This window comes from Cyrtonyx montezumae, unplaced genomic scaffold (genome assembly GCF_038088225.1).
Source record: "Cyrtonyx montezumae isolate F1298 unplaced genomic scaffold, pur_monq_1.0 scaffold_4, whole genome shotgun sequence".
In the NCBI taxonomy this organism is placed as follows: Eukaryota; Metazoa; Chordata; class Aves; order Galliformes; family Odontophoridae; genus Cyrtonyx; species Cyrtonyx montezumae.
In genome coordinates this window covers 7,300,073-7,319,717 of record NW_027072045.1, presented here as the reverse complement: position 1 = coordinate 7,319,717, position 19,645 = coordinate 7,300,073, and the positions used below count along the sequence as shown (strand labels likewise).

Here is a 19,645-nt window from a genome sequence, read left to right as displayed (position 1 = left end):
ATTTCCGCTCACGCACAGTGGGACCATTGGAAGTCAGAGCTGTTTGGTACCATGCTGACTGGACACGCACACTGCCCTGCTCTAACAAATGACAAATGGATGCTACTGGAAGGCAGTGGGGCTGCAGCTGGCCCAGTCACATTCCTCAGCCCCAGCAAGCTCCACGTTTCAAATCAGCTCACCAGTGACATCGCAAAGCCCTTATGCAACTCACGTTCCGTGCGAGCCAGCTCTTCCTTCCAAAGCCTGAATAGTTCTCATGCTTTTCAGTGATAAATAACAACGATGTGATCTGCAGAATGATCTGGATCGTAGATACCTTTTCTCAGCCTGCAGGAGCCTGTGACCACACTTTCTCTCGCACCTGCCTCCCGCAGATCAACCCCAGAGAGGAGGTTGCACCCTCGATCCACATCAAGCCCCATTCACGTGGGAAGGGATGGAGCCACAGCCCAAGCACAAACTGCAACACACTCCTGGCTCAGGTCCACCTTGCTCAAAAGCACTGCTGCCCAAGCGTTATGCCAACAGCTCCCAAGAGCATCCAGGCTGCCAAGCAGCCCACCTCTAACCCTCCAAACTTTGTGCTGACTCTGAAAAGCCCAAAGCCATTAATAATTAGTGAGATACAGAGTCTGAAGATGTTTTTAAGCAGACTGAGTCCCCCAAGTCACAAGAGGAGAACCATGTGCAGCACCCTCTGCTGGGAGTGGAGGCTTCTCCCGCTGTCTCTGGGGGAGGTTTGAATTCCTGCACGAGGAAGAAAGCCCAGATGCCCAGCTGCCAGCTGGGGCTGGTGGGTCTCTGCTTCCCAGGCAGATTGTAAGCCTTGCACTGCTTTCATCCTAAGCGGGTCCAAATGAAATAGAGGGGGAAAAAGACAGTAGAAAAATCTTTATGCAAGACAGAGCACAGTCCACCCAAGGAGGGGACATACTGGCTTCTATTAAATCACATGCATTACGTGGGAGTCTCAGCCTGATCCTATAATTCTGAGATATTTACTTCCAGACAGAGCTGTTTATAACCAAAGACAATGCTGCCATATATCCAACCATCCTCAGATGTGCTTTTTATGGAATTTTGCCCATGAAAAAGTCAATAGAGGTCAGTGGATGAAGGAAAAGAAATAAAACAAGAAAAGAAAAAATAGTATGCTGGTGCATGCTGGCCTGCGTGTTTCAAACTTGAGACCAGAGCCCTGGTGACACTGAGCCAATGTGCCCACAGGAATTGCCCCACTTGTGCCTCCACAGAGCAGCTGCCCTCAGTGCCTTTTGGCCCCATTCCTTGCCTTCTGGGATCGGTGTAGGGCTGAAGCTGAATGCCTCTGACATGCCCCACAGCTGTGACACCTGCCTTTATTTCACTTCAGCCCAGCTAGGAGCAGGGCTGGCACCGGCAGCATCCTGTGGCCATAGCAGACCAGACACCCTCAAGCTGTGCAGGCAGACCGCAGCACAACACACGTCCTGTCTGCTGACCTGGGAGCAGAGCAGCAGTGACTCACCTGCCACCACGGGTAAACACCAGCAGGCAGCCCGTCTGACTGGCTCTGGGACTGCAGCGACCCAGTTCACTTGCTCGCACTGGCCCTGTGCTTCAGGGAGGACTGCCTATGGCCCAGATGCTCTGCATCGTGATTAATCACAGCTGACTTTTGCTCCTCTGAAATATACCCTCCAGCTCTGGGCTCTCTGGTGGTTGTTGCCTGAAGACGTGCTTTCCTGCCTTGGTTGGCTGCTGCCCTTCAGAGAGCACAGCGGGTTGTTTGGAGGCAGGTGGGAATCTCTCAAGACAACACCACACCCAATTTATTATCATAGAATAATTGAGATTGGAAGACAGCTAAGATCATCCGGTCCAACTGTCAGCCTGTCACCATCACGCTCATTAAGCCACATCACTCAGTGCCACATCTCCACCTTTCCTGAAAGCCTCCAGGTGACTCCTCTGGGCCAGGTAGGGTGGTTGGGAGGAATGCATCACCCACGTGCTGGGAAGCGTGGGTCCTGAATTTACCATACCGCTCCCATCCTGGAGCGGAGCTGGAGCCATGCTCCAAGCAGCAGCAGCACTTTTGCATAGGCCCTCCCTGTGCTGCCAAGCTGTGGGTGCTCAGTGGAAGCCATTGCTGCACAAGGAACTAATTCACAGGGATCCCATGCATGCAGCTGGAGCAGGGAAGGTGTCTGAAGGAGTGAGAGCCATCCCACACATGAAACAAACACCACACAGACACCAGAGCAGCAGGACTGAAGGATACTGCACCCTCTGCCCATCTCTGAGACAGAAATATGACACTGGCACAGCGATGCTGCGTGGGATGGCTTGGCTAGAAGGGCACAGCAGATGTAACATTGACACAGGCTGCGGTTTCTGTCCCAGAAATAGGTTTCATCTCCTCAATCCCTGCTGAGCAAATGACTCCTGTGCTTGTTCCCTTCTCCAAAACCCACCAGGGTCACTCACTCATGGAGTTACTCAGGACATTAATCAAGGGGGACTGAGCCCAGCAGCTGAGTGTTGTGCTGGGTTTGGTACAGGGCCCTCACCGCCCCATTTTCACCAGCTGCACCAGGACAATTAGCTGAGCACAACAGCTGTGTTGGTGCTCAGCTGAAGAGAAAACACATATGTCTGTATGGAGTGTGGACCATATTCATTTGAATCAGTTCAATTCCAACTCTGACTAACAAGAGTTTTCTAAAGGGCCTCAGACCATTATTGTGGCTCTTGTCATCGTCCTCTTTGCTTTACAGTTTAATCCCAGTCCTATCACCACATATTTTCAAGAATTTGCTAAAAAGAGCACGTGCACGAAGTCCCAAACAGGCTCACACCCCTCCTCCCAGTCCAATCACAATAACCAGCAAGCAAACACCTCATGCTCCTACCAAGTCACCCTTTAATCCTTACCTATGCCACCAACTCGCTCCTGCTAAGACCTAATAAGTGCCAAGGAACTCCCCTGTGCAGCTGTCCCCACACCCCCATTGGCAGGGGCTGGGAAAGGAATGCTGCTCCCAGGAAGGTTTTACCACCTGAGCCCTTCCCGGTGCCACCCCATGGGCCGCCAGCCCCAGCTCGCACCCATCCGGCCCCACACGTCCGCCCAACTGGATTCCTGTGGTGTGTCACCCTCTGAAACAGCAGGGACACCTGCATGCCAGCTGGGAGCCAGAATTAAAGCACATCCCTGCCTGTGCTTAAGGAAGACAGCGCTGCTGTCTGCTGATGATTACGACCGTCGTTTCCAAGTAATAGAAAAGGCCTTAGAGTCAAACTCCTCCTCCCTAAGCACCACTCTGTTGCCTAACACCCACCTGCAGCATCACAGCTGCACGAGCGCTGCGTGGCACGAGCAAAGCCTCCCATGCATCCAGCCATCCCCACCAGCACGTGCACCTATCCCCGTGCTCACTACCACTCACTGCTCTCTCCGCCTGCTCCTCAGTGCCCTGCCTGGTGCGTGCCCTCCCCACTGCCAACAGGGCCACGGCCAGCTCCCACCCGCACAGCCCCACTTCTCTCGGCACCCTCATTAATGCCGGGCCGGCTCCCACCCGCTCCCAGCGGCACAAAGGCACTGGCAAGCCATCGCAGCACTTGCTATTCATCCCACATGTGCAGAACACATCCTCGCTGCTCTGAGGGAGAGCAGTGTGCATATTTAAATAAGGCAACATACAAAACATAGCTGAATCTTAATGAATCTACTTCTTTGCCGCTGGAGCTGAATGGAACCGTGCAGCCCCTGCCAGCAGGAGGAAAAAAATAAATAAAAACAAACTGCACAATATTTGGCTTGTAATGTCATCTTGAACGTCACTCCAGCAGTACTCTGCTTTGTGCTTATCAGGTTTGTAAAGCATCGATTGTAAGCGGGAATCAGAGCAGCAGGACGGACAGTGCCGGCTGTGTTGGGGTCTGCGGGGCTCTGCGCAGCACGCGCAGAAAACGGAGATCCGCTTCAACCACTGCGGTACCTCGGTATTACACGGGACCCGCGATGAAGAAGGGCGAGGGAGAAAGGGATACGAGCTGAACACGCGTGCCGAGTTCCAAGTTCCCCTCTCGCACCTCCGGGCGTCCCGAGGAGGGCGGCGGTCCGGGCAGAGCCCCGTTCACCCGCAGCGCGTCCCAGCGCCGGCTCCGCTCCCCACGGGCGCTCCCAAAGAGGGGAACTTCCCGAGCACCACACGCTGCACGCGGGGCCGAGCAGAACCGAGCCGAGCCGAGCCCGGTGCAGTGCCCGAGCATCGCTGCGTGGAGCCGGGGAGAAGCCCAGCAAAGCTTTCGGGCAGCAAAACGGGTTCGATTCGCAACCCCCGTCGCTCGTGGGAAACATCCCCGCCGCACTTCTCTACTCGCGGAGCACGGCGATCCACACTGCCCCCCACCTCCGACCCGACATTCTTCCCACTCAACGCCGCTCCCCGTGGGAAGCTGCAGACGCGGACACGCGTGGCTCTCACCTTTGTACTTTTCCATGGGGGCCGCTGCCGGGGCTACCCGGCTCTCCGGGACACGGCGCTGCGGTCCGCGCTCCGCTCCGGCGCTCACCGCCTGTCCGCCGCCGGCACCGGATCCCGGCCCGGGCCGCCCCGCCCCGCCCCGCCCCGCCCCGCGGCTCCGGGGTGGGGAGCGGCGGCGGAGCGCTGCTTCGCGTTGTCCCAGGAGAGCGGCGCGCCCCGGAGCCCCCCGTCCCCGGGGCAGTCCCGGTTGTAGCCCCGAAGCGTTGAGCTCGCACCCCAGCAGCTCTGCCGAGGCTCCCTGGTAGGGGCTGCCTCCTGCGCAGCGCTGCTCTCCCAGCGAGGTGTCCCTGGGGTCACAGAATCTCAGCGTGGCTTGGGTTGGAGGGATCCCTAAAGAACACGCAGTCCCATCCCTGCTGTGGGCACCCAGAGCCCCACCCAACCTGACCCTGAGCACCGCCAGGGATGGGGCAGCCGCAGCAATATGGACAGCACTGACAGAGCCTCTCTACCTCCAAGAATTTTTTCCTAACATCAAACCTAAATGTCCCCTCTTTTAGTTCATAGCCATTCCTCCTTGTCCTGCCACTGTTAGATCGTATAAAAGTCAGTCCTCTTGCATATAAGCTCAACTCAAGAACTGGAAGAATGCAGTTAGGTCTCCCCAGAGCCTTCTCTTCTTCTGTCTGAACAAGCCCAGCTCCTTCAGCCTGTCTTTACAGGACAGGCGCTCCAGCCCCTTCATAAGAGAGGGTTCCACTGCTGCTTTTCTTGCCCGAGTGTTTCAGGTAGACCTGGTGTGGGAAGTGCACCAATAATAAGTGGAGAGTCTGTTCCTGAGGCCGATATTTTGGAGACACCACAGGATCAAATGCTTCTGTCAATAAGGATGTCTTCCTGCAGACACCAACACAAGAAATACACAGGGCTGTTAGAGTGAGTCCAGAGGGGGTCACGATCAGGGAGACTGAGCAGCTCTGCTTTGGAGACAGGCTGAGTTCAACTTGGGCTTGTTCAATGTGGTGAAGAGAAAGCTCTGAGGAGGCCTCAGTGCAGCCTGACAACTCTTAGAGAATGCCAAATAGGAAAGATGGGGAGGGACTTTATCAGGGAGTGCAGTGATAGGGCAAAGGGTAACAGTTTTATGCTAAAAAAAATAAAATAAAATGTAGATTTAGATTAGGTATTAGGAAGAAATTCTTTCCAAAGAGGACGATGAGGCCCTGGCACTGCTGCCCAGAGCTGTGAGTGCCCCATCCCTGGAGGTGCTCAGGCAGGCAGGGTGGGGCCCTGGGCAGCAGGAGGGTGTAAGGTCCCTTCCAACCCAGGCCACTCCACAGCCCAGAGTTACAAGAGACAGTGTACATGGTTGGGCTTGGCCTTGGCCCTCAAGAAACTCACAGGCTTTGAGGCTGGGGCTAAAGGCAGCCTGGGCCAAGCTCAGTGCTTTAAATATGCTTGGGAAGGCTCCAGCTGCAGTTCTCAAAACCTAGCACTGCTGCCCTGAGCTGGTGAACTCCTGAGGCGTGCCTGTGCCTCCAAGCAGGTGGGTGATCATTCTGAACTCAGCAAGCATAATGAAGGGAAACAGCAGTTAAACAAACTTATTAAAGATGATGTGAGACATCAAGGCAGCAGATACCTGAGATTCCTGTCTTCAGGCCCCTGAGCCCTTACATCCCTGTTAATCCCTGTCCCCCTGCTCCTGGTTGTGATAAGGACATCCCACAGCTGCTTCAGGGGTTTAATAGAATTGGGAAATAATTACAAAAGGAGTGTTCCCAGTGTTGGTGCCGACATCCCAACATTTGCTACTCTGCCCAGGCAGTGCACACACTTGTTTGCTGGTTTTCATGCTGGAGCTTCTTGGAACCAATAAAGTAATAGCTTCCTTCATACATACCCATGTATTTCTTGCTTTTTTTTTAACTCTTATTATAACTGATGGTTATTAGTTATAACTATTGTTAGAAATTACTTATTTGTCACAAGCTTTGAGGACCAAGATCAGCCTGCTTGAGTCTTTGCTTAAGTACTCTGCTGTGGCTTTCAGTGACTGACAGCTTTGCCTCAAATTGGTCTTGGTGTACGACAGATTCTACCTTCCTGACCTTGCAGACTCTCATTTTCACACTTTCACTGGCTGTGGAACAGGGAAGGAATTGAGTACACATATAGAAGCCCAAGTAAGCTCTAAGATTTGCTTAAGACTTGGAGCAGAAGCGTGATCCCAGTCTTCTATTCACAGGCAACACTAAATATTTTTGTTTGTTTGTTTGTTTTCCCAAATACAGACCTGCACAGCACATTGTCCTGATGGATACAATCAAAGACCCTACATCCTGCTGTAATAAAAGTCATAAATGTCATTGTCAGATGACTTTACTGCAGAGCTGTGCTAGGAACCCTGCTTAAACTCTCAGGAGCATTTTTCCCCAGAGGTAACATTCCTGGGTGCTTTCAGCAGATCAGAGCTGCCCTTGTTTCCAGGGAAACACTGGGAGCCTGGCAGGGCTCAGCCAGTGAGGAAAGGGCCAGAAGAAGGAGGGAGGCAGGTGGGTCCTGGCTGGGATAGCATGGTGGCTGCTAGGAAATCCACTTGGTGAACAGGAGTGCTCTACTGGAAAACAAGACATGACCCCCTCACTTCAGAAGGCTTGCTAGCATCGTGTCCATAGGTGACCCTTTTGAGGTCTTCTTGCTTCTCTGTAAAGTGTTCCATGATTCTGGCCATAAAAGAAATGGTCAAATCCAGCTTAAGCCAGCCTTACACTGGTCTCACTCTGCTGACTTCTCTCCAGCCATTTCTGATGTTCACCCTGATGAAAGACAAGAAAATCAACCCTAACACAAACAAAACCAGAGTTGTTCAGCTGCTCAGATATACGAGAGCTTTGTGGCTGATACATTCCAGCAATGTTTTGGATTTTCTCAAACATTAACTGTTTCAAAAGACCATGGCTGGGAAGAGTGGCTGGAGTGAGGGGGGATTTCCCATTATGGACAGCAGGACCAGATGTCTTTTTGATGAGCTTCCCTTGGCTTCCTATTTTTTGACATTTCTTTTGCAGTTGTTGAGTCCAAACCGATTCCAGAACAAATTACATTGACAGATACAGTATCTACTTCTAGCCAAAGTGCAAGACACTGAGTGGATGGTGTGCTCAACAGCCTGGGCAATTCTTCGTCCTGGAGCCATTCCTTCCTTACACTTATTTTCCACTACAGACCCTTGTTTGCCTCCAGGGAAGCCCTCAGCTTTCCTTTTGCAGTGTACAGTACCAGTAAAAGAAGTAAAAAGCATTCAGTTTTCCCCTCCAAACTCCACACGGGGATGCTTCCCCCAGCAGGCCTTGCTGGGGATCAATACATTGCATTTCAGCACGTTGTGCTTATAGTCATCACGGGGCATGTCTATAAGCTTCCTGAAAGTTTCTGATACAGATTCCTGATATATAATTAGCCACTATCCCAGTTTTTGAGGGGATGACAAATCGTGGCGTTCAAATATTAGAAACCTCAACCAAACCTGTGGATTTTACTGGTAAACCGATGTGGAACAGTCTTTCCCAAGTCCACAAAAAATGTGTGGACTCTCAGGCTGCCAGTGAAGGACTCACCTCAGTAGGGATGACTTTTTGGCAATGTTCCGCACCACCAAAACTTAGTTGGCTTTCTCAAAATATGGGAAAACACAAATTTTTACTGGGATTTTTTTTAAACCTCCCCCATCACCACCACAATTTGTGTTCTGATGTCAGCTGTAGGCTCACCGAAGGCTATTTATTCTGGCATTTTCCCCAAAATGAGGTTTTCTTCAGTCCGCAGTTTCTCCTTAGCCTAAGCCGCTTCCACCCAGCCAACGTCAACAAGCAGGGCAACACTTTGGAGGTCAGTGCTGCTGAAGTGGAGAAGGAAAAAACCTAGAACCTGCAGTCCCTGCAGGAGAGCACCAACACACTACGTGTTGCTCCAGGGGTGGTCAGGCACTATGGAGGAGTCCAACACCCAGACACCAGGTCTGCTGTTAACATTAGATCTGTCACACTACCTGACAAAGTGAAAGCAACCACCAGGTAGCAGATCTCACCTGCATCAGTTGAATCTTAGTTTATTTTTTTCCTGTGAAAAGAGACTTTTTGAGTCAAGAAGTCAGCCTCAGTAAATACCAAAAGCGCAGCTTCCCTTTTCCCACGTAGAGCGGTGGAATTGAATTTCTCCTGCCTTCCTGACTGTCATTAAGTATTCTGTTTAAATAGGCGAGCTTCATGCCATCCATAATGAAGTTATAGTGTATTGCTCTGTTATGAAGGATGAAGCTGTTGTGTCCTACGGGGAGAAAAATCGCTGTAATCCAACTTTCCTTTTGAAAAGGCCTAATGTATCCACATGAGATCTTCTGGCAGAGACAACTGAGAGAATATAAATAGAAGCTTAAAAGAAGAAGGAGGGGAAGGGGAAAATAACTCCAACAGGGCTGAGTAGCTGAAATTCGCAAGTTTAATAGGAAGATGGATGACTGAAGAGCCTGTTCTGTGGCACAATTAGGACTTTATGTAGGCCTTTTTCAATTATTTGTAGCTGACAAAATATCACACAAAGGCTGTTTCACACTGCAGGCCAGGTGCCCAGAAATGGATTTTTTGGAGGGGGGATGACACTGAGAGAGTGGCCCAGGGGCACAGGCCCTGACTGCCCTTCCCCATGGAGCACAGGGCTGCAGCCACCCTCCCAGGTCACAGTGTGTGGTAGAGGATGACAGACACAGTGAAGAGATGTAGGTCCTGCTATGTAGGTTCTGCTACAGGATGAGGTTTCTGCTCATGGTTGTTTCTAAGTACAGAAAGTACAGCAAGAGTTGTTTTTTTTTCTCAGTGCCTCCTTGTAGCACGTTTGTCACTGCATTTCTCACTGGCTACCCACCAAACACTATGGCTCCTGTTGCACTGCTTTGTGCAAAGTGAGCTACAGCAGCTCAACCAGCAAGAAAGGTTGCTTGAAAACCTGCCCATGTCTGCATGCAGCACCTCCAGCACTGAGGAGTGGCGATGAGCAGTAATGGCTTCCCACCTCCAAAGAGATCTCCAGAAATCTTCTTGAACATTCATGCTTCAAGTGCCTTTGCTATGTTATGGTTTACTTCAGTCCCTTGGTGAGATAACCTGACCATGGTTTTGTGCTCATCAGATGGCTGCTAGGCCTGCCCAGCAATCATACCATTGACACTGGAACTCTCAAAGCGCAGGAAAGCTCTCCTGTGTTCTGTGCTGGCATTGCTCCGCGGGGAGAAGGAGCACAAATGCATTTTTCAGGAAAGAAAACAATTACACAGTCATGGAAAAAACAAACCTTGAATGCCAAGTGTTGGTAGCAATGCTGGAGCGTTGCAGCGCTGTGCTCAGGACTGCCTGAACACAACTGCAGCTCACGTTCATGATGTGGCATTTGTTGGTCCCAATGAAGCTGACAATCACTTATTTAATTTATTTTCTCAAAAGGATTACATCTTTTTTTTCTTCTTCTTTTTTTTTTTTTTTTTTTTTTTTTCAGGGGTGTGGTGTGCGAAAAACAGCAAAAGCCACAACATAAAAATAAAACAAACACTTTTTAATGATTCTGAATATCTGGCTTCCCTCCTCCCCCAGTATCTGTGCTCTTAAATGCATCACTGCTAGGAGAATTATTCATGTAGTCACATCAATAAATCTTACTTCAAAGTCTTTCATACTGCAATCCTCATTCATCTAGCTGGGACTTCTCTGTAAACGGTAATTAGGGTAAGAGCGAACTGAGGTACCGCAGAGTTTGCTCCTGGCAGTCATTTAACATCCAGAATGGCATCAAGGCTGTAAAGCAGGCACTTCTCAGCAGCAGTTCATTCATTGTAAAACCTGTTTTGATTATTAGCTTGTCTCGTGTTTCACAGCCATCCCTTCGGTTCACATAAAGACCTCAAAGCATCAATGTCAGTGAATTCCTTGAACGGACTCAGCTGCTTTTTGTTTCTTCTGCAGTATGTATCCTGCATCCAGAAGAGCCAGCCAAGATAGGACAGTGCTTCTGGCAGCTTGACTGGGCTCATCCAGAAAAGGGCCGGTTCTACAAGCAATGCTCCTCTCTAGAACCTGGTGCCACAGGGGTTGGGATATCCCAAATAATGGGATAATGGATCTACTCCCAAGCATGATACGCCGACCTCCAACAGACAGCCTCCTCCCTCGTCAGTCTGCTCCTGCCAGACCTGATTTACCTCTTGATATTTCCTCATTGGGTTACCCCAGGATGCAATATGAATTTGTATTCAGCCCCTCACTCTTACAATTTTGAAAAGCAGGAATTTCTGTAAGAAGAGCTCGACTCTGCAGAGACCACCTTGTCAGAGGAGAGCATCTGTCTCAGTAGCATGGTCCAGTTTTAGTAAAGACAGTACAACATCCAAGAAGGCAAGAGTGCTCAGCAGAGGCCCTATCCATCTTCTGCCCTGAATACTAATCCAGCACAGACTGTATGAGGCTCAGAGCACAACCCTTTCTCCTTCCACCCCTACACCCTTCTTAAGGATGTTATAACCCAGCGTGACAGGATGGAGGCTCTCTACTTCAACAAAGCCTCTTGCAGAGACATTAATGCAAGGACTATGTTTAATCTTCAGCGCTTTCTTCATTAATGTATTTGACATGAGCCTCAGCCTGCTGTCCCACAGACCCTGCCTCCATTGTCTCCACATTGACTGGAGTCTAATAAGGAAAGTGAAACAAGTAAGCAACAGTTTCTGACCACACTTGTTGATGGGGAGGAATGTCAAAAAGGAAGAAATAGACTGGGAACTAAATCCCCTTGCCCTGGAACGTGGTCCTGGTCTCTAGCAGCAGTCAGGATGCAGGATAATGCATCAGGACCGTGACTATCCAAGCAGTGCCAGCTTGCCCCTGGCTTATTCTTGTGATGATACAGCCATCTCCTCCAGAGGATTCCAGACAGCATTGCTTTTAATTTGCTTCTTTGCTTCCCTCACTCAGCAGGGGTCAGTGGGTGAAATGCTCCTGGCTCTGCAAATACATCCAAGTCTGGTAGCACAAACCTCAAACATCTTGGAGATGATTACACCTCTCTTAATGACTTCTTAGTAATAGAAAGTGTGAATGTGCCGACGGGCTGCAGAGCTAAGGGAGGGCCCTCACCTGCCCTCTGACACTGACTTCAGGATACAATGCTCACATTATCCCTGCATTTGAAGTACCGTGTTCTAACACTCTCATACCCCACTACCCATTTGTCCCTGAGCCTATTTTTTGTCCCAACACAACCATTCTGTGAAGCTACCGCGTTTGTCAAAGCAGGGAACTGACTCCATTAAAAAAAAAAAAAAGCATGGAACAAAATAAAAAATGAATGTTTTTCTAAGCAGGATCAGTTCCTGCATGTCATGGAAAGCGACCCCACAGCCAGTCCTGCTGACATATCTGATGGCAGGAAGGAGCTGTGAGGGCGTGGGAACACCTTGGGCTGGCTGAGCAGCCCAGTCCTCATCTTGTGAAACTGCAGACTGAGGAGGGGCCACCCTGTGCTTCCCCCCCCCCCCCAGCCCATAGGCCCCCGTCACTACCATGGCTACGTCCAGCCCGGGACGTACATTTCAATCTGCAGTGCGTATATAAAAGAGAACTGGAAACCGTGGCTGTCTGAGACCCACCTGACCTTTGGACGTACAGTGAGCTTCCTGTTCCAGTGCTGCTGCCTCTTTAATCTCCAAGTCCTTAAAAGATAAAAAGTGAACCTACGTGAAAAAAAATGCTTTGTAATGGGAACCCCTGGAACAACTTTCCTTTCTCACCCTCTAACTGAGCCATAGAAAACAGTAAATATCTTTCCCAAGAGTCCTTTCTTACAATAGAAAAATGGCAGTCGAGATTGAAGTTTCATTTCCCAGCCTCAGACTCAGCAGCGAACAGCACAAAAACTGTGGAAAAAAAACAACGAGGGAAAAAAAAAACCAAACAACTGCTCTTGTTCGTTCTGAGCTGGGGAGAGAGCTTGTGTGACAGCAGAGCAAGCCACACTCAGGAACTGGATTTCTCTTTGTGCGTGAGGAAGTGGTCTTGGACTATATACTTGACAGCAAATTAGCACTGACATTTGACTTGTTTTGATCTGAGCTATTTACAGTGGTATTATCTGTGTATTTTTGACATGCTGTGAAGATTCCCATTGCCAGATGCCTTGGGATGCTGTAGGATACAGTGCATTCCTCAGCTATTACTCAGGGGTCATAAACCTCACATTATTTGTGGGGAGGAGGGGAGCAGGGAAAAATGGTCTAACAAAATAAAAAAAGGGAAAGAAAGAAAAAGAGAAACCTAGGGCTTTGGCTGGGGGCTGCTGGTGGGGACTTGCATGGTCTGGCTGGCCAGAGATGTCCTAGGGCTGGCACCAAATGGTAATTGCTCCCACAAGGAAGGAGCCGAGAGTTGGGAAATGGATTTTTCATGAGTAAATTTGAAAAGGATACCTGATTTTTTTCTTCTCTGTGGTTGAGAGTGGAAAGACCCAAGAAGAACAGAGAATCTGTGGATGCCCCATCACTGACTGACTGTGGTCTAGGGCAGCCTGATCTGCTAGGAGGTGCCACCTCCGTGGCATGGATGATCTTTAAGGTCCTTTTCAATCCAGAACACCCGGTGATTCTGTGATGTGTGCTATACCACTCTTGCCCCTCAACAGAGGCCTGCACTCAGATATCAATGGCCTGGAGCATGGTTCTTTCCCGCTTTGAGTTTTTTAGGATCAATTCCTAATGGCTTCATCTCAAATAGTAACATCACTGCACACCCCTCTCTCTTTAAGAAACAAACCTAAAGGCCAGTCTGGTTGTTCCAGGTCCCGTAAGTGCAAGAGGCTCACACTAGTTCAGTACAGATGTACAGCAGGTCACCTACCAGAGATGTGTATGTGTGGCTCCTTTCCCAGGGCATATCTGTGTGTACTAACGAGTGAAGTCTCTTGACATTTCTTTCTTCTTAGGCATTGGGCGTACTCAACCCTGCTGCTGCTGCTAGGGTCTGCTGGAGACATGACCTGAAGATGTTCTGTGTTATGTTTTATGTTGTTTTATGGCCTCATTTCTTGTTATGGCACCTTCCCCTGTCTTCTACATCCAGCACGAGGCTGGGCAGTAGTTAGGCAAACACCTAATTTAAAACTCTTAGACACAGAAATACTTTATCAGGGACTAAAATTCTAGCTGAACTCATAAGGGTAGAGAAAGGAAGCTATTTATGCTGTGAAGACAATGTTAACAGTATCACCTACCTGACGTTGCTGTTATCTCTGGTCCTTCTAAACCACCAACTAACCACACAGCATTAACACTCCCATGTGGTTTGTAGAATAGATACTGCAGCAATATAGTTACGAGAAGCTTATGTCCATTCTAGAATGTCTGGTCAGATGTTTACTGAAGCCATGCAATTTTGTTCATCTGCTCTGGTCTGGACATTTATGCCTCAACTGTATCCTTCCTGAGAGCACAACCTGTTTTCTAAGAGGACTGATACAGCTCTGCAAGATGAAAGAAAAAAAACACAAATAAATGAGACTACATGAACCCAGCAGTTAAGAATAAAGCTCCAAACTTTATTCATTGACTCGAGTACAACAGTGATGCAGATTACAGTGGCACAGGAGTGCAGTATGTGCTGTTTGCAGTATGACGGTTGAAACACTAATTGTACAGAACAGCAACCCAGTTCAACTGTTCGTTATGCACACGAGCAGACTTACTGTACAGACAAGACATCGACTCCATTTTACAGAGAGACTCAGAAAGAGCTGTCTCACACATGAGTGGGAAACACAGGGACACCTCCCTGGAAGGCTGGTTTGTAACATGCAGAGGGAGGAGAAAAGAAGAAAAATAAGATGATTAAAAAAATCCCATCACCAAAATCTATTGATTTAAAATAAAACATACCTTTGAAAAAGTTAGTTTCAGTTTCCAAAGCTTTAAAAAAAAAAGTCCCAGCTGTAAGGCCCTCTTAAAGGAAGAGTTGTTAGCAATGACCAAGCCACACTGCCTGGACAAGACCCAATGGGGATGCTCAGAGACTTTTCTGGTCTTGACAGATGAAAAGAGCCTGCCTGCTCCCAAGTGTGCGACATCAGTGAGAATCCACTGACTGCAGGGGGTTTGCACTGGGGGACGTGCTTTCTGGAGGTGTCAGAGCGCCCAAGGGAGCCAGGCACAGCCTGGTAAGGCACCGCTGGGATTTGCACAACTGCTTCTGCTTCTTCAAGTCCTTCTACATTTCATTTCCTAATGCCTAGGAGCAAAGTCCTGTGGGCCCTGGCTTTACAAGTCCTAGGAGAAGCACTCACATTAACTACAGTGATTTCTGGCATATCAGGTAACCGCTTGCCTTCAGTCATTTCCTTTTACCTCAAAAGAAAGACCACGGTGCATGTGGAAGGAGTACCTCTTCTTGTGGACAAGTATTTTTTATGAAATCATTAGCAGAAATCTATTTCCCTTAGAAGCCCTTTGGGCAACAAATAATTTATTTTGCATACAGGCAAACAACATTAATGGCCAATTAGGTTCCCACTTCCTGCACTGTTGCTCACATTAAAATTAATAACACTTATTCCCTCCATGCCAACTGCCAGCATCACATAGCTCCTGCCAGCAGAGTTGCCTGACTGAAATCTCAGCATCTTAGCATTGTAACAGATTTTTAGTTTTCTACTTTATCAAGCACAAAATATGTGTGTGGGAGAAATCAGAAGAAAAACTCACCAGCAAGAACAGTCCTGCAACCCACATCATCAAGACTGTTTCTACCCTAAGAGAAAGGCTCTTCATTCCATAGCAGTGGTGTAAAATCATACCACGTGTTGGCAAGAGCACTCCTTCCTGAAGACCATGCTGGACTCCAGCAGATGTGTTGGCAAAGAACTGGATATTGACCTGGGGCTAACCAAATGTGATAGGGGGTTGTGGAACCAAGCCCTAAGAATCTCAGCACAGATTAGTAGATTTTCTTGCCTCCTGCATGCTTTGTGCATCATTATCATCACTGACTTGAGCAAAGATGCTCATAATCCACAGGCGCTCCGAACTTGACTTCTCCACAGTCTGAAACAGGTAATAACAACTGGCATGCATTTCTTCTAAGTCTGCTAAACACCATCCCAGCAAACTCTGGAGAAATCAAGCTTGGACCAGATGACCATAGAACCACAGAATTATTTGAGTTGGAAGGGACCTGGTCCAATTTCTCAGCAATGAACAGGGACACCTACAGCTCCATCAGGGGCTCAGCGCCCAGTCCAGCTTCACCTTAAATGTCTCCAGGGATGAGGATCCACCACCTCTCTGGGCAACCTGTTCCAGTGCTTCACCGCCCTTACTGTAAAAAACGTCTTCCTTATATACAATCTGAATCTCCCTTCTTCTAGTTTGAAACAATTTCCCCTTGTCCTATCACAACAGACCCTGAAAAGAGTCTGTCCCTTTCTCTCTTACAGCCCCCTTTAAGATACTGAAAGGCTGCTCTCAGGCCTCCACAGAGACAGTCCCAGCTCTCTCAGCCTGGGAGAGGTGTTCCATCCCTTGGATCATTTTCATGGCCCTCCTCTGGATGTGCTCCAACAGGTCCGTGTCTCTCCTATACTGAGGACTCCACATCTGTACACAGTACTCCAGGTGAGGTCTCACCAGAGCAGAGTGCAGACCACCAGCCTTGACCAGCTGCTGATCCTTGTGGATCCCTTCCAACTTGGGATATTCTGTGACTCCATGGTTATTCCACCTGTCCTCCTCCAGAACATAATACCTCTCCACCCATTGCTATTACCTGACGTGGCAGAGATGCTCCAGAAGCAGTGATGGCTTACAGAAAGGGAATTCACTTCAAAACATGACTAGTGTCAGAATAATCACAGCAAGGAAAGGGTACTTCAGTGCTAGGCCCAGACAGATTTGGGACCAGACAGGTTGGTAAGGCAAGATGACATCTGTCTTGACAGGAGTAAAAGAATTACTCTTGCCTCCACATGCAGCTATTAAAAAACTTGCAGTTTCCCTACTCTAACCTTTCACAGCACACTGCAGCTATGTGCGCAATGCATCACAAACTATGTTTAATGAAAGGCCACTAACCAAACTGAAAAAAATATATATGTTTCTGAGAGTTATGCCACTAAAATGTCTCTTAAATGACACCAGTGTGAAACGGTAACAAACAAGAAAATCATGAAGTTCTGTGAGCGAGCTTCAAGAGAACTTACTCTTCCAGTTGGACAGAAAGTTTTGCAAGCTTGGGATGGGACACTGGCAGAGTTGAGATGCTAACATTCAGCTTTCTAAACGGAGGCCACAATAGATCATGTAATTTCATTGAGAAATAGTGGGCAGTTCAGTCATCTCCAAATCTGCTCTCTCAAGTGGGAAAGTGACCTTGCCTTCTGCACACTTGATAGATCACAAAACAAGGCATCTGTAAGTGACAACCTTCACTGTGGAACTATGGCAGCCTACTCAACACAACTATTCAGAAATTCCAGGTTACCTACTCACAGAGCATCTCAACTGTATATAATTCACTTTTGCACGCATGTATGGTTATTTTGTAATTCCATCCTGTATGCCTATTTTAACAGGTCTTTGATTATCATTCCTAAAGCAGAAGGGAGGAAAAAAAAGGGACAAAATCAGTTAGCTTTCAGTCCTCACAGCAGAGACGCTGTTGACAGCACTGTTTGATAGGGCTTCATCAGAAGCTCAGATGCTTTGCAGGAGACAGAAGCACTTAAGCGTGTACTTAAGGCATATTCTTACACACTTAAGTATTTTCTGAATAATTTAAAATCTAGTTACAAAGCTCTATGTTGGATTACAGTATTCAAATTTATCAGCCTTGAGGGAACATTGAGAGGGGAATTACAAAGAACTGTCCAACAGTGCAGAGCCTCCCAACAGACAATACACTGCTGGATTGATACTAGGAAAATGATTCACAGATTACAAAGACAATTCTCCCTGGGGCTGCATTTCCCTTTTTATTAGGTGGGAAGAGCAGATTGAAGCTGAGAAAGTGCTGCAGTGAGAAGTGCTAACAGCCCACTGTAGAAACACACACTGGCTGCAGCATGGCATTCAGGGTGTGAGACTCCTGGAGTGCATCTGCTTATAGGTGCCTGGGATAGCTAAGAAGAATTAAGCATAGGCATGATATTAAAGCTCAGAAAACCCTCATGGACTCAATCAGAAATAATATGTCTAGTGTAGAGAACTGTGAACTGACTACACACCAGTGAGACGTGAACCAGCAGCAGCCCAAAAATCCAGATAGATTAATTGTATCTGCAGCATCTAAGCTGGCTTCTCTTCATTCCTACCCACTCTGCAATTACAACTTTACATTCTCAGCCGATAAGGCAGACAGAAATTATCTTGTCATTTTTCCAAGGCAGGAGGAATGGGTTCTTTTTTTATTTTTTATTTTTTGCCTTTTGTTTTTTGAGGAGAGAGAGAAGACAAGCTGGCTTAGTCACGTCTGAACTGACTGGGTAGGATACTCATATACGCTGTGAGATGCCCAACGATCTAAAGCTGGGGGCTGGCAGCTCACATCTGTGGCAGCAGTCTTTGTACCAGAAAGGTTTGTTGTCTTGAGATAACTCTAAAGCCCACTGTGTTTGGGTGGCAGCAGCACAGCATCACCTACAGGATGTGGGTTGGCAGAATTTGGAGAATTTTAATACATGAAATGATGTTCTTCTCAACATTAAGCCACAACGTGCAGGTAACATACACTGAATTTTGGAGACCAGTGCTCACAAAGCTTAAGACTGCAAAATGTTGCTAGCCTTCCATTGCATGGATGTGGTGTCAGCACTCACTCAAAAACACATCTCCAACTGCCAGTGCCCCTAGCTCCCATTTGCTTCTCAGTGTTCCTCTAAAGCCATTTCAGATGCTTGTTCTGACAAACAAAGTAGTACATGTTGAACTGATGCCTGTTGTAATCTCAGTGAAGTCCAGAGAATGTAACCACATCCAGCTGTGTGGTACTGTGTTCAGTGAGGACCTGCGTTCAGTGGGGACAATGACTCCAGGTCTGTATGTGAGGAGATTCTCCAGCACTTCCCTTGGATTTATTCCCTTAGCTCCAGAGCACAGAGCACGTAAACCACAGTGATCTGTTCTTACAGGACTTCTTAAACCAGCAAAGATGGTGCAGGATATGAGCTGTCCCGCACATCTCACGGTGAAATGCCATACTGAACTCAACAGAGTGACAGTGAACCTCATGAGACTGTTTCCTCTTCCTGACTTCCAGATTTTAACACTAATGTCTAATGTAACAGAAAATACAAAGGTTCTGATGTCTCCGGTGCCAAAAGTTTCTGCGTTAAGAATGAAACCTTGATATTCTTTGACAGACACAGAACCTGAATGACTTTCTCCGATGCCAGGAGATGGTCATTAGTGCAGTATGCATTGGCAGTTAAGCTTCAAGGAAGAGAAAAAGCTGATGCTGCAGCCACAATGCATTCATTCAGTTACTTTGGTGCTCACGTCCTTCTCTGTACAGGACCTGCCCAGAAGCAGTTAAGGTATATATAGGCAGTTATTTTTTCAACTTGCAACATAGTGTTAGAAGACTGAAAGCAATAAGGAGTTCAGTGCAGCTCAGAAACCACCTCGCATGATTTCTCTGTCTTCATCAACCAAGTCAGGCACAAAGGGAAATAAAAATAACCGAGGCTGGAGCTTTGAAGCTTCAAAAGAGGAAGAAAAGATTCTGCATCTTCTTTTCCAAACAGAAGTGAACAACTACATTAACTAAAAAGGGAGTGCTTGGCCCCATGCACTGTGCCATATTGACAACAGCAACTGCAATTTAATCAAGAAGCCTCTATTGGCAGAGCATGGCACCTCAGTGGTACCTTTTCATTCATAAACATTCCTCCTAAAGAGGGATGAATATGTATGTTGGCGTGCAGAGAACCATCTTCCCTGCTGTCATAAAATCCACTGCAGTCTAAGGAGCTGTACTAGTAATTAATTACTAGCAAGGTGTCTGTCCAAAATCTCTGGGTGTGAACCAGGGCACACTTAGAAAAGCATTTTCTCACTCTGTCATTCCCACCTTCACCCACCCATC

At 48.0% G+C, this 19,645-nt stretch overlaps 2 protein-coding genes across 5 annotated transcripts in view; both read right to left on the bottom strand.

Annotated features, from left to right (window-relative positions):
• Nucleotides 1-4,577, bottom strand: part of AFAP1L2 (actin filament associated protein 1 like 2) — a 53,013-nt gene extending 48,436 nt beyond the window's left edge. For all 4 annotated transcript variants that reach the window (XM_065746913.1, XM_065746910.1, XM_065746911.1 and 1 more), the window contains exon 1: nucleotides 4,479-4,577. In XM_065746913.1, the coding sequence (XP_065602985.1) occupies nucleotides 4,479-4,494 (16 nt within the window). In that variant the 5' untranslated portion in view covers nucleotides 4,495-4,577. The remainder of the gene's footprint in view (nucleotides 1-4,478) is intronic.
• The window catches only part of CCDC186 (coiled-coil domain containing 186), a 134,826-nt gene extending 116,037 nt beyond the window's left edge, over nucleotides 1-18,789 (bottom strand). The window contains exon 1 of the mRNA XM_065746011.1: nucleotides 18,660-18,789. Coding sequence (XP_065602083.1) covers nucleotides 18,660-18,789 — 130 coding nt within the window. The remainder of the gene's footprint in view (nucleotides 1-18,659) is intronic.
• Between the last annotated feature and the right edge of the window lie 856 nt (nucleotides 18,790-19,645).